Source organism: Electrophorus electricus, chromosome 10, assembly GCF_013358815.1.
Source record: "Electrophorus electricus isolate fEleEle1 chromosome 10, fEleEle1.pri, whole genome shotgun sequence".
Classification (NCBI taxonomy): Eukaryota; Metazoa; Chordata; class Actinopteri; order Gymnotiformes; family Gymnotidae; genus Electrophorus; species Electrophorus electricus.
Genome location: NC_049544.1, coordinates 3,674,158 through 3,688,682, shown reverse-complemented (window position 1 = coordinate 3,688,682; position 14,525 = coordinate 3,674,158). Strand labels below are relative to the sequence as shown.

Here is a 14,525-nt window from a genome sequence, read left to right as displayed (position 1 = left end):
TTTCAAAGACATCAACTGTGATTCCTATACATTGACACTGGCCAATGCAGAAACATGAGTCTAAACTTGATAAAGGACGAGAAATATTATTATTATTATTATTACAGCTAGCATTACAAATTCATGGGGAGCATCTGTTTTCATGTGTTTTCTGGAAATGTTTTGCTTTCCACCCTTTGATAACACAATTTAGTCTTTATTCTGTAAATTGTCTTCCAGTTCTGTCAACAGGAAAATAGAGTATGATGAACTGACCAAGTGTTGAAACAAAAGACATTTTTATATGAAACCTGCCATGGTGTTATTTTTGTTGTTCATTGGTAGCAGTAGACATAGCTGTAGCCTTACCAGTGGTCTTTCTGTTGGGGCATTACCAAGGTTGCACGCCAGGACAAAGAGGGAGAGAGATGTTTACAGAAGGGGTAGTAGAGGCCATTCCTTAAGAGCTTTTACTTTAAAGTGACTTCTATCCGAAACTGTGCTTTCAAAGGAGGGTGGAGAAAAAGAAACATGTTACAAAAAAATAACTTTATAAAAATAATGGACAGGGTGATAGAATCAATATGAAATCTTTAGAAATGCCAGGTTATGTTATAATTATGCATAACTATATTTGAAAAAAATAGATATAGATACTTTATTTGAAGTGAGTAGCAATTCGCGGTCAGTATGGGGCAGAAACTGTGGTTGGTTCCTTTGTAAGCATCTATACATTGGGACACTTCCCTGAGGCCTGATTGGGTCAGACTTGTGTTAGGGGCATGTCATGTCATTTGTGTTTTTCTCTTCCTTGTGTCATATGACCATGCCAGCATCACTATGGCAACGCTCCAACAAAATGAACTTTCACTGTGTTGCACTCAGTCCCAATTGACTTTTCACCTTTTCGCTTCTTCGAGTGAGAGATTCACAAGTGGCGTTACGTTACGCTGATCTCACACAGCGTCTGGCCCCGGACACTAGAGTGCAAATTAGCATCACACATAACACACTACTACAAATGGAGGTCTTTTCTAAACCAGTAAATTAAACGCAAAAACAACACATAGACTACATTTATGTGGGGAACACTAAATAATATGTAGTGGAGAATAGATCAATTAAAAAACACAACAATATGGTTTATCTAAATGTGTGATAAACTGAAATACTGTAATGCACGAATTTTATATATAAAAGACCAAGACAAGCACGGCGTGATGTCATTCTTGTTGTTCTAGGCCTACAAGAACAGTGAGGCGAGTGTATTATTCTCCCACCGTGGTGGCTAGGGGTAGAACCATTCATGGATTTTTAAGGCTTGATATGATTTTCAATTCCGAGAATTTTTTTTTTATTCAAAGTATTTTATATATTTGAAAAAAAAAATTGATTCTGCAGAGCTCTAATTATAAACTAAACGGGAATAAAATAAAATAAAAATAGATTTTATTTCAAAACAAAAGATCGCAAAGTACCATAATAAAACACTAATAAAAAATCATTGAACTGCTTCATATAAAACCTTATATAGTGTATGTGTGAGCCTCAAAAGAGACTGACTGGAGTTGGGATTACGGATGATCGAGATGAATCTCCAAGCCTGCTGCTCTCCTAGGCCAGGCAGCCAAGCGTACTGCTCTGGAAGTGGAGTTTTTCAGCCTGCAGAGTCACTACAGGCTCTGGAGTCCTTTATGTTCCCATTTTCAACCACTTGCTTAAGTGGAGGCCCAGACTGGGTGGCGATGCGGGTGCGTTAGACCTACGCGAGCATGCTGTGGCGTGTTGCTGCACCGAGCCATGCAGTCTGACAGCTTCCATTAAAGGGCTATATATACATACAGCCGAGATTCAGCCTCGGGTGTCCACCTACAGGCTCTGATTTCTTCACTTCCGCGCCCCCAATTTAGACATGCACGCTCACAAACACGCGCGCGCACGCACGCACATATATGCCAAGCAACCAGTCACTCTGCAGCTTGACATTATGCAAACCCTTGCAAACTCATTCATTCAAGGTCAGGCATAGTAACACACCGTTACTATGAGCATAATAAACACCTTAGAAACTGCTACCGTACTGGCTGCACACAGACCTTGGACCTTTTGTACACAGGACGGAATACAGAGAAATACAGGGGGCTACAGGCAGCGTTCTACAGGCCAGGTCCTCCGACCAACCCACAGGGGGTGGCGACCTGTACCAGAGGAGGACGGCCATAGTTGGAATTCTAGGATAATATTTCTCTTCCACTTTAGCTTGGTGTTCACAGACAAGCAGTGCACTAATTTTAGCCTACATGAGCAGCACCAACAGAAAAAGAGAAAATAAACGAACCTGTTAAACCTATCTGTGCAAAATAACGGAATTCTCCAGCAAACTGAGGTAACCATGAAGAGAGAGAAGAGAAAAATGAATCCTGCTCAACTGCTAGAGTGAAATACAAACACTTTATTTACACTTTTGAATAAGGTCTGTCTGTACGACACACAGTCAAATAAAACATTCCATACATCATTTACATTTCACACAGGACAAACATACAGCACTCTGACAACATTCTTCATATTTTTCTGAGTGTTAATTCAAATGTTTACCTGCGTTATTTATTATTCGTGTTAAGGTGGCACTTGGGTACACTAGCCTAGTATCATAAACCAGTTGACTTTTGTCGACTGTGGTTGAACCTTGTTTATGATCGCTTTGTTTTATGGGTTAAATATTTAGAATAAATATTGAATATAATGAAAAAAAATTATATTACAGGGCAAGGTTTGAAACTACAATTATCTGGAGATTTTCAAGCTAACTAGTAGATCACAATTATGCTAAGCTTAAAACATCTGTTGCAAGGTGACCCCTATAAAATATAAAATATAAAAATATTTTAGTTTTATAGCTAAAATATAAAAATAAAATAATGTCAGGGGACAGCATAAGATGGCTTTCAGTTTCAGTTAACCAGTGAGCCAAGTTTCATACCAGCATGGTCTAGATATTCACAAAATAAATTTTTCAGTTAACATCAAAGGGTATCTTGACCAACATTTGACCTGAACCGACATTTGACCTGCATGAAGAAGTACGACTCCATCAGCCTTCCTGTAGCTCTGGAGTTCCCAAACTGTTGGGCCTGTGCGGTTCACCAAAGGCACGTGACAGGACCCGAGCCTGCAGAGCAGCTGTTCAGCCGACACAAGAACAATGTCACAGCAAGCCTACTGCTGGAGGGAGAAGCTTCCGGAAACTTTGAAGCTCCCGTAAACAGCAGATTTCTCTTTGATTTGACCCTTCGCCCACAGCTCTGGGCTATGCCACTGATTCTGACGGGCATAACAGCTACAAACCATGCCCGCACAATGCCATGAGGCAGCACAAACGGTGTGTAAGAGGTCCTGGCAACTGGCCTGCATCTACAGTGGAGCTTTGGAGCCGGAACGAACGTTGAACTACAACAACAGCGCTTAATTATGCACAAACAAACGGTTTCCAAACGACTCTACACGGAGACGCCTGCTTACTGAATATAACAGCGTGAGAATGTTCTAGTGAGTTTTTTTTCCTAATAAAGCTCTCTTTAGCCCACTGTGTGAGTGCTGAGGAAGTATGATGACCTTTCACCCCCTCGTACTGGGAACCCATTAGGAATGGCTTTTGACATATGTAAAAATAAAAGGCATGATAGGATGTGATGAGATATTAAGAAAAATGGTGTGGAATGTTACATGGTAGGAGCAGGCCTTGTTTGTGGTTTTGGGTTTTTGGTTTGTTTGTTTTTTACAGTGACTGGGTCAGTGGAAATTACTTGACAAGTAAAATGTAATAATGTTGCTTACTGTTCCATTACCCTGGTGTTTTTATCCTATGGCTTTTCACGCTGCCAAGCAAATGGAGAACCACTTAAGAGTAGGATTTACACTTACGTTTATGGAATTTAGCTGACGCTTTTATCCAAAGTGGCCTACAATTATGACAGAGTACATGTTGAGCAATGGCGAGGTAAGGGCCTTGCTCAGGGGCCCAACAGTGGTGACCTTTGGCAACCAGTGTGTAGTGTGGCACAGTAGCAGAAGTAAACCGCAACATGGAGAGTCATCCCGACATTTGGCTAATGACTGCAGGGCTGTTTGGACATTTCTCAACCGCTATAAAGAGACCTAACATACAACACCACCGATCAAAACGAGTCAAGTTCAGGTCAACCTGTCCAAATAAAATGGCCAGATACACACACAATGCAATGTATTGATTGTTGCCAATAAGCAAATAGCTGGGGTCTATCTATTACTAAAAATGATCATAGAATACTACATACCTTCTTGTCGTTCCGTACATTCAAACAATTTATCAGTCTTTTTTTAATTTAACGAGCTTCTTTATGTCACAGACAGTTGAAAATATAAATGTCCTCCAGGCCTCTAGGTGTCACTGCGGCTGGTCCGCGGCATGCATTTCTCCAGAGGATCGAAGGGCAACGCAAGCAGAATGAAGAGAATGCTGCCCAGTATGAGGATGGCGCCGGCCGAGCCCACGCACGCCACCGACCAGGACAGCTCGTGGTTCAGGGGCATGCTGTGGTCACTCGCCAGCAGGGCCAGCACCGATTGGTGGAAAACAATGATGGACACGAGGATCAGGACGCCTGAGAGGGAGAGAGAGATCGAAAGAGAGAAAAGGTGATAAAGACACACATGTAGCGGTGCAGGGCCTTGTTTGTTTGTTTTCTCCAATTTACTCGTGGCCAGCTCCCACTCACCAGATAAGTCTCCCCCTGGGAACGCGAGGGCTAACATCAGCTTTCTCTGAGACAAGCCAGAGCTGCACACGTTTTGAGGCGAGAACTAACTGCTGGATTCTGTATACATGACCTAACAGACGCTGATCAATAGAGACAAACGCGGCCATCCTCCCCACCCAGGGCCAGCTGTACTCATTTTAGGCTCCTGGCCTCAGATGACCGAGGCACTGGCAGGCATTTTGGTCTGAGGTCGCAGGGGTTCACGGTGAGGCTCACCAGAGACGAGGAAGCAGACGGCGGCCGGCTTTAGGAGGAAGGGCACGTTTTTGCTGAGGGACATTATGACACACACGCAGCCCATCACCATGAGAAACAGGCTGAAGATTGCCAGCATGGCTGAGGCTAGATTCAGATCTGGATCAGAGAGACAGACAGACAGACAGACAGACAGACAGACAGACAGAGAGAGAGAGAGAGAGAGAGAGAGAGAGAGAGAGAGAGAGAGAGAGAGAGAGAGAGAGAGAGAGAGAGAGAGAGAGAGAGAGAGAGAGAGAGAGAGAGAGAGAGAGAGAGAGAGAGAGAGAGAGAGAGAGATCTCATATGACAGAACTCTGGAGTGAACTGAAGAGAAGCCTGGGAAGGAAGATTTTCTCTTATTAGTGAAAAAGATGGAGGGATGAATACGTGAAGACGGGAGATCAGAGGGGTGGGAGAGGAGAGGAGAGGAGAGGAGAGGAGAGGAGAGGAGGCAAAACAGAAAGAGGGAAGCATGTCCATGAACGAAAGAAAGGGGAGGAGAAGATAAGTGATAGAAACTTACTTTTATTTGTTGTTTTCTTAAAAATGACTGCATTTTCTCCCGAGGTATAGAACTTGAAGTATGTGCAATTAGACTCTGAGAGAAAAGGGAACGAGAGAGACAGCGAGCAAGAGAGAGTGAGAGAGAAAGAATGAGCAAGTGAGGTTTTACCGCGTCAAAATTAAATGCAAAAAACAAAGGCAAACTGTATGAAATCATAGAATGAGTGACCATAAAATGGCCATCGAAGCAAGAAAGCACAGAAAAAGCAGAGTGGGAGGGGACAGGATCTGCACCCACGCCTGTCCGGAGAGACTGAAACCCAGGGTCACTTTCTTCTGTTATGTACATAACTCCAAACCATCAGAGAATCCTTTCTGCATAGAATTACTAATCCCCAGCATCCCCACACTGATTTATACAGAAAAGTGAAAATATTACTGGGGGAAATGATTTAGCAGGACAATACAAAACTGGCATAAGATCAGAGAAAACACTATAAAAGATACATTCACAATCATTTCACTGTTTGTAATCTAATGCCTGTAATCTATTGCCTGTAATCTAATGCCTGTAATATAATGCCCGTAATCTAATGCCTGTAATCTATTGCCTGTAATCTAATGCCTGTAATCTAATGCCCGTAATATAATACCTGTAATCTAATGCCCGTAATATAATGCCTGTAATCTATTGCCTGTAATCTAATGCCTGTAATCTATTGCCTGTAATCGAATGCCTGTAATCTAATGCCTGTAATCTATTGCCTGTAATATAATGCCTGTAATCTATTGCCTGTAATATAATGCCCGTAATCTAATGCCCGTAATATAATGCCCGTAATATAATGCCCGTAATATAATGCCTGTAATCTATTGCCTGTAATATAATGCCCGTAATCTAATGCCCGTAATATAATGCCCGTAATATAATGCCTGTAATATAATGCCTGTAATCTATTGCCTGTAATCTATTGCCTGTAATATAATGCCTGTAATCTATTGCCTGTAATCTAATGCCTGTAATCTAATGCCCTTTACTTAGTTACCATTATTGTTTACTTCATTGTCTTCCATTTTTGTTCATGCTGACGATCTACTACTGTTTTTGTGTTATTATTTTGTTTAATTTTATTTGTTTTCTATCCTCTATAAAACTCTTATTCATTTGTATTTTAATAATACATCTACATATACAGTATTGCATTGGCCACATAGGTGTTTTATTCTGTCATGTCAATAGAGCAAATTTGATTTGATTTGAAAAAGTGAGCGTTAAAGGGTGAGAGAGAGAAATGCTATTTTATGAATAGACCGAAAAATGCACTCCATTGGTGCTGTAAGAACTGTATGGGTGATTGTGTTTTAATGTGTTATGGTACAGTGTCCAACACTGAGGTTTCTTCCTCCATACCTCCACCTCCACTCACCATTTACTCCACCTCTCACCCTCTTTCCACCAATCGCTCGACCTCTCACCATTTACTCTACCTTTCACCACCATATCACTCCACCTCTCACCATTTACTCCACCTTTCACCACCACATCACTCCACCTCTCACCATTTACTCCACCTCTCCACCACCTCTCACATCTCTCTTTGCCTCTCTCCATTTCTCTCCACCACCTCTCTCCATTTACTCCACCTCTCCACCACCTCTCACCATCTCTCTTTGTCTCTCTCCATTTCTCTCCACCTCTCCACCACCTCTCTCCACCTCTCTCCATTTACTCCACCTCTCCACCACCTCTCTCCATTTACTCCACCTCTCCACCACCTCTCACCATCTCTCTTTGTCTCTCTCCATTTCTGTCCACCACTCCACCACCTCTCTCCACCTATCTCCATTTACTCCACCTCTCCACCACCTCTCTCCACCACCTCTCACCATCTCTCTTTGTCTCTCTCCATTTCTCTCCACCACTCCACCACCTCTCTCCACCTCTCTCCATTTACTCCACCTCTCCACCACCTCTCTCCACCACCTCTCACCATCTCTCTTTGTCTCTCTCCATTTCTCTCCACCTCTCCACCACCTCTCTCCATTTACTCCACCTCTCCACCACCTCTCTCCATTTCTCTCCACCACTCCACCACCTCTCTCTACCTCTCTCCATTTACTCCACCTCTCCACCACCTCTCTCCATTTACTCCACCTCTCCACCACCTCTCACCATCTCTCTTTGTCTCTCTCCATTTCTCTCCACCTCTCCACCACCTCTCTCCATTTACTCCACCTCTCCACCACCTCTCTCCATTTACTCCACCTCTCCACCACCTCTCTCCATTTACTCCACCTCTCCACCACCTCTCTCCATTTACTCCACCTCTCACCACCTCTCACCATCTCTCTTTGTCTCTCTCCATTTCTCTCCACCACTCCACCACCTCTCTCCACCTCTCTCCATTTACTCCACCTCTCCACCACCTCTCTCCACCTCTCTCCATTTACTCCACCTCTCCACCACCTCTCTCCATTTACTCCACCTCTCCACCACCTCTCACCATCTCTCTTTGTCTCTCTCCATTTACTCCACCTCTCCACCACCTCTCTCCACCACCTCTCACCATCTCTCTTTGTCTCTCTCCATTTCTCTCCACCACTCCACTACCTCTCTCCACCTCTCTCCATTTACTCCACCTCTCCACCACCTCTCTCCACCACCTCTCACCATCTCTCTTTGTCTCTCTCCATTTCTCTCCACCTCTCCACCACCTCTCTCCATTTACTCCACCTCTCCACCACCTCTCTCCATTTACTCCACCTCTCCACCACCTCTCTCCATTTACTCCACCTCTCCACCACCTCTCTCCACCACCTCTCACCATCTCTCTTTGTCTCTCTCCATTTCTCTCCACCTCTCCACCACCTCTCTCCATTTACTCCACCTCTCCACCACCTCTCACCATCTCTTTGTCTCTCTCCATTTCTCTCCACCACCTCTCTCCATTTACTCCACCTCTCCACCACCTCTCACCATCTCTTTGTCTCTCTCCATTTCTCTCCACCACCTCTCTCCATTTACTCCACCTCTCCACCACCTCTCACCATCTCTTTGTCTCTCTCCATTTCTCTCCACCACCTCTCTCCATTTACTCCACCTCTCCACCACCTCTCACCATCTCTCTTTGCCTCTCTCCATTTCTCTGCACCTTTCACCATCTTCACATCTCCATCACTACTTCTTTCTAATTTTAAAACTGAAACTTTTTCATATTCTTGTCAGCTTTATCCACAGCCAGTGATGACTGGCATCCATATAGTAGTAGGCAAAAATCTGGACACACCTACTTTTTTGTTTATTTTTACTATTTTCTACATTAAAAAACAGTGACTATGAAACCAGTGAAATAACACACCTGTGATTATGCTGTGTTAAACAAATATCGATTGTCTTAGATTTTAGATTCGTTTACTTTGATGACAGCTTTGCATGCTCTTGGTTTTCTCTTAAATGAGGCAGCCACCTGTGATACTTTTCCATCAGTCTTGAAGACTGTGTGTGTGTGTGTGTGTTTTCAAAATTCATTAATATATAGGCTAACACTTTTCCCAAATTATATTTGTCTTAAAACCTAAACATTAACATTAAAACCTTAAAACCTAAAAATTGTCCTCCGTTTATAAATGTAAGATGCAATTTTATATTAAGAACAGTCCTGGCCAGATTAGAGTGTTTTTGCTCTGATATTTTGGGATACCATAAAACAAATGAGGTTGGATTAAAATTTTGGACAGCTCTGACTAACTGCAAAACTCCATCACAGTGTGTATTTCTTTTGCCCTGTGCACTTAAGAAAACCTTCCTGGCTGTTCACCAAGGGTGAAGCAAATTTATCGCTGATTTTTTAATATTAACACAGAGGTCTCTGCCTCTCTCTCTCTCACACTCTCTCACACACACACATGCACACACTTCTTCTCTCTCATACACACTGCACATGTCCGTTTCACACTCCTGTTTGCTGGAAAGAAACGATCTTTCATATATATACCATAATGCACCAGGACTTGCAGAAGTGACAGAAGGCAGATAAACTGAAAGAAAAGAACTGAAGACTAAAGCTTTTAGAGTATGAGTGCTCCCACAGTGCACTCGGGTGTCTAGGGTGTATACCAAAATATTCCATCTCTCGGAATGCCAAAGAGATCTCTGCTGGAGCTAACTGTGTGTCCGTGTGTGTGTGTAAGCCTGTGACTGATTGACATCATGCTTCTTATGCTAAGCATTAGAGTTATACTCTGACAGTAAATGGTAAAAAAAAAAAATCACAGAGGTTCAGCGACTCCTCCAGCACTGGGGTTTATCAGGGCGCCGGCCTCCAAGAATAATTCTGCATGTTCTGCTCAAGTCTGCTAACCCAGATGCATACATATGCATACTGTTGCATAATGAGTCAACATACAGAGTGCACATTAATAAAAATAATAATAATATTTAAGGTAATACGTTAAAGCTATTTCTGTGGCATCACGTGAACTGGTGCCTTTAAATAGTGTGGTCTCAATGAAGTTTTAAAAAAAAAAACACGTGTGTGTATGTGTGCGTGCATTTGTGTGAGAAAAAAAACCCAGAAAAACGAGGGAGAGAAAAAGAGTTAGTGATGGAGACCTAGATGGAGAGACAGAGAGAGAGACACAGAGGGACAGAGCCAGCACTCACGTCCAGGCAGCTGTGCAGGACCACAGCTCTCTCTCTTCGGGTCGATGTCGGTTATCCACAGCGTGCGGACGCAGCTCTTCCACAGGCCGTAGTGTGCCATCTCGCACGTCTGGTTGTTGCGGAAGTGCTTGGGCTGCGCCAGCTCCACCCAGAACTCCGTGCCGAGGCCCAGCACCGTCAGGGTCACGCCCACGAGCACCAGGAAGAACGTCAGCTTGATCTTGCCCTCTTGGCTGTCGCTCATGCGAGGGGCCCTGGCCCTCTTGCCCCCGCGGCTGACCACTCCCCCGGCCACGCCCCCAAAGGCCATGCCCATTCGCCCCTCTTCTTCCTGCTGCACGAAGTTAGACCACATGGCCCTGCTGGTGGAGGGACAGGCAGCAGAGGCTAAACGAAGCAGATGGACGATGGAGGCGGAGGGGCGAGCCTGAGTGGCAATAGGAGGCGGGCCGTAGGACGAGCGGCGAGGGCGGCACAGAGGCAGCAATCGCGATCAGAGGATGAGGAGGAGCAAGAGGATGCGTCAAGGAGGAAGGAGTAGACTGACTTTCTGAAGACCCTGGAAGGAAGGAAGATGCACAGAGAGGCCATCCCGGTGAGCAAATCCTGAACGGCACGCGGACAACAGCATGCGACGGGCTCACAGCTTCCCGACGAGGGAGAAACGGCCCAAACTGGAGCTGTCGTGCGTGACTTGTGGTATTCACACATTCACCTGTACAGCGGCTCGCAGTATGCTCACCAAATATGCAACAACTATGCAATTACAGGGCACGTTAGTGCCAGTTTCCCACAAAATGGCTCACAGGAATGTAGCGCTCACCTCAGGCGTGTGGGCTTAGCGTTTCCTTAGCATGTCCTACGCTGGGTAAGGTTAGGGGCTGGGCACAGGGATCCCGGGCCCTCAACCACCCGGTAAGCCCTTTGATTTTACCTTTGGCTTCTGTATGTGGTGCCCTCTCTGATATTTTCATCTCATGCAGGTTATTTTCATAACTAAAGCAGAGCCAGATACTCGGAAAACGCATCAGCAGCCAATAATATCTGGACATTATTCCATTCAACTATTTTTACAAAGCTCACTGCCAGGCAGCATTTACATAGTGCATTCATATGGCTGACACAGGACAGACTTGAGTTATTGTCTTATGGGTGACACAGGACAGGCACTCAGTATGAGACTTGAGTTATGTGTGTCATACGGCTGACGCAGGACAGGCACTGGACAGGCACTCAGTATAAGACTTGAGTTATGTGTGTCATACGGCTGACACAGGACAGGCACTCAGTATGAGACTTGAGTTATTGTCATATGGGTGACACAGGACAGGCACTCAGTATGAGACTTGAGTTATGTGTGTCATACAGCTGACACAGGACAGGCACTCAGTATCGCACTTGAGTTATTGTCATATGGGTGACACAGGACAGGCACTCAGTATGAGACCTGAGTTATTGTGTCATACGGTTGACACAGGACAGGCACTCAGTATGAGACCTGAGTTATTGTGTCATACGGTTGACACAGGACAGGCACTCAGTATGAGACCTGAGTTATTGTGTCATACGGTTGACACAGGACAGGCACTCACTGTGAGACCTGAGTTATTGTGTCATACGGCTGACACAGGACAGGCACTCTGTGAGACCTGAGTTATTGTGTCATACGGCTGACACAGGACAGGCACTCAGTGTGAGACCTGAGTTATTGTGTCATACGGCTGACACAGGACAGGCACTCAGTGTGAGACCTGAGTTATTGTGTCATACGGCTGACACAGGACAGGCACTCAGTGTGAGACCTGAGTTATTGTGTCATACGGTTAACACAGGACAGGCACTCACTATGAGGCCTGAGTTATTGTGTCATACGGTTGACACAGGACAGGCACTCAGTGTGAGACCTATTTGTTCCCACTGTGGTGCTGTATTGAACCACATAAATACCTTCGTACTGTATGCTCCTACAAGAGGGGCAAGTGTGTGTGTGTGTGTGTGCCTGTTAAGGGAGTGAGGGGAATATTGCGATTTTTAAAATAAGATAAATATAAGGGTTGTTTAGGTTGTTTACTCTTGAAAGAAGAGTAATACAGATGGATAGATAAAGAGAGAGAGAGAGAGAGAGAGAGAGAGAGAGACAGAGAGAGAGAGAGAGAGAGAGAGAGAGAGCAGAGGAAGGAACAGAAAGGTGTTTGTCACTTGCTGACTGACAGGGGGAGTAACATTAATAATGTGAGGGGGAATCAGAGGACATCATTAAAATACACACACAGGCGTGTGCACGTCACCAGGGATGTTTGGGTCACATGATGAAATTTTGCTTAGTCTTCTGGGTGTCACTTTGAAAACTAATACTTAAGCATTAGAAAACATGAAATGACCAAAACAGATGGGACTAAAAAGTAAAACTAGTACTAAAAACCAATGACCTCCCTGGACTCCAAAAACCTTCTCACTGCCCCTGATACAAATGCTGAGCAGAAAAACACTCCTAGCACAAGAAAATGATTTAAGGCCATTATGAGGGACAGGACATACAAGAAAGGCTAGAAACCCTTATAGAGCAAAGTCTGAGAAGAAAAAAACCTCTGAATAAGTTGCTTATGCCAACACAGTCTAAAATTAACCCAGTGGGAGTAAGTCTTCATCTGCTGACCCTAAGCGTTATGGAAAGAAATCCTTGCCACTGTCTACTAGTTGGCTAGCTACGGGACTGGGAGACTAGCTGTGATTGTTAGTGATAATATGAAACTTGGGTAAGGTGGTGCAAACCTTCCCCCAACCCGAGCCAGCAGCTTGTCCCAACAGGCAAGAGCGCAGCATTCTGCACGGCTACTAGGAACGTGTTTAGGCAATCATACTGGAAGAGTTAGATTACCAGTTCAACAAACCTCTCCTTCCAGCTTCTTCACACACACAAACACACGCATGCAGATCTAAAGGCAGAACTAAAGAACTAAATTATTTAGTAAAGTAAACAGACAACCAGGTTTATTGTAGACTGATGCCTTTCTCAGAAAAGTGTATAATGAATGAATGAATGAATGAGTGAGCTCACAAAAAAAAAAAAAAAAGCTTAGTAATGATGATAGTAATTCTGACCTCGTCAGTGAAAGTCTTTGACATCAGCATAACCCATTACAAATCACGCCAGTGGATTTTTTGAAGGAATCAACTCCACGTTTTTGGTGGTTCAGAAGAAATCCCCCAACATTCTCTACAAACCGCAGGATCAAGTCCAGTAAAGATGCACTTTGATGCGGCACATCGGATGTGAGTCTGAAACTAATGTCTTCTAAAACTCAAACTACCAAAATCACAAATAACTAAGCATAAGTAATAATTATTACTTCAGATTTTCGAGAAATGTGTATGTGGGTAGCAAATGGACTGAAAACCAGATTCGCATTATCAATGAGTGAGTGTAATGAAAATTCTGACCTGTTCTCTGGGTAGGTGCAGCTCTGGGGACCACCAGCACGAGTCTCTGCAGACAGAAGGGGAGGGGCGGGGCTGCACTTTAAGGGGCGGAGGGAGGGGGAAAGAAGGGGGGGGGTGGTTTGCATCCAACCATTGCAGCCTTGCAAACATTCCTCCGTGCATGTGAACTGACTTCTGTTCATGCTACCCTTCCTTAGCTTCAGTTTCGGAGGCAGCACACAGGCGATTTGTACGCGAGCAGGGGAAAACGTTCCAGCCCCACAGCGTTCGCGTCAGTCGGGCCACTTTTTGTGTGTGCTCGCACAAGTGTGTGTGTGTGTGTGTGTGTATGTTCTATTTTGGACACCCACCTGTTAATGACAGTAAGAACACAGGAGGTAGTGGCAGAGAGCTGTTTACACGGGGGAGGGGTGGGTGGAGAGGAGACAACTTTTAATTGATAAATATAAAATTAAGCAAAAAATACTGTCATGGAAAGGGGATACCTGATGAACATTTCTCTACATGTCATCCACTTTAATCAGATACCACTAGGACTGTGGGGTCAGGCATATGTGTGCGGGTCAGCCTACAACAAACACTCTTAAGAGATTCTATATCAGGAACCCACTGTATGTCCAGCTCAGAAACTCAGTCGCTAACCACTCACGGCCTACCGAGTGTCTTCGCTATTTTATTTTACAATTTCTGTTAACTCATTTATAGTTTTTTATTTGCTTGTGGCACAAATTCACCTTTCCAAACCTCTTTAGACAGAATTCTTATATGGCGCTTTTTTATATTAGTGAATACTAGTGGGAAACAGATTTCATACTTAAAACAATCACAGATAAACAACAGTATTCTGCAGCCACAAACCAGTTAAGAGGGTTATAGCGATCGACTACATTTTAGTTTATGAG

The 14,525-nt window shown here is 44.2% G+C and overlaps 1 protein-coding gene across 2 annotated transcripts; it reads right to left on the bottom strand.

Annotated features, from left to right (window-relative positions):
* Positions 1-2,411: 2,411 nt before the first annotated feature.
* On the bottom strand, positions 2,412-13,677 carry cacng6b (calcium channel, voltage-dependent, gamma subunit 6b). 2 transcript variants are annotated; one of them, XM_026999163.2, is made up of 5 exons: positions 13,624-13,677; positions 10,183-10,741; positions 5,539-5,613; positions 4,995-5,132; positions 2,412-4,622 (listed from the first exon to the last, which is right to left on the bottom strand). In XM_026999163.2, exons 2-5 carry the CDS (start codon positions 10,535-10,537, stop codon positions 4,399-4,401), a joined length of 792 nt encoding a protein of 263 aa, XP_026854964.1. In that variant the 5' UTR covers positions 10,538-10,741; positions 13,624-13,677; the 3' UTR covers positions 2,412-4,398. The 2 variants fall into 2 exon arrangements, with proteins under 2 accessions (XP_026854964.1, XP_026854965.1); XM_026999164.2 differs by lacking the exon at positions 13,624-13,677 and adding an exon at positions 13,285-13,606.
* Between the last annotated feature and the right edge of the window lie 848 nt (positions 13,678-14,525).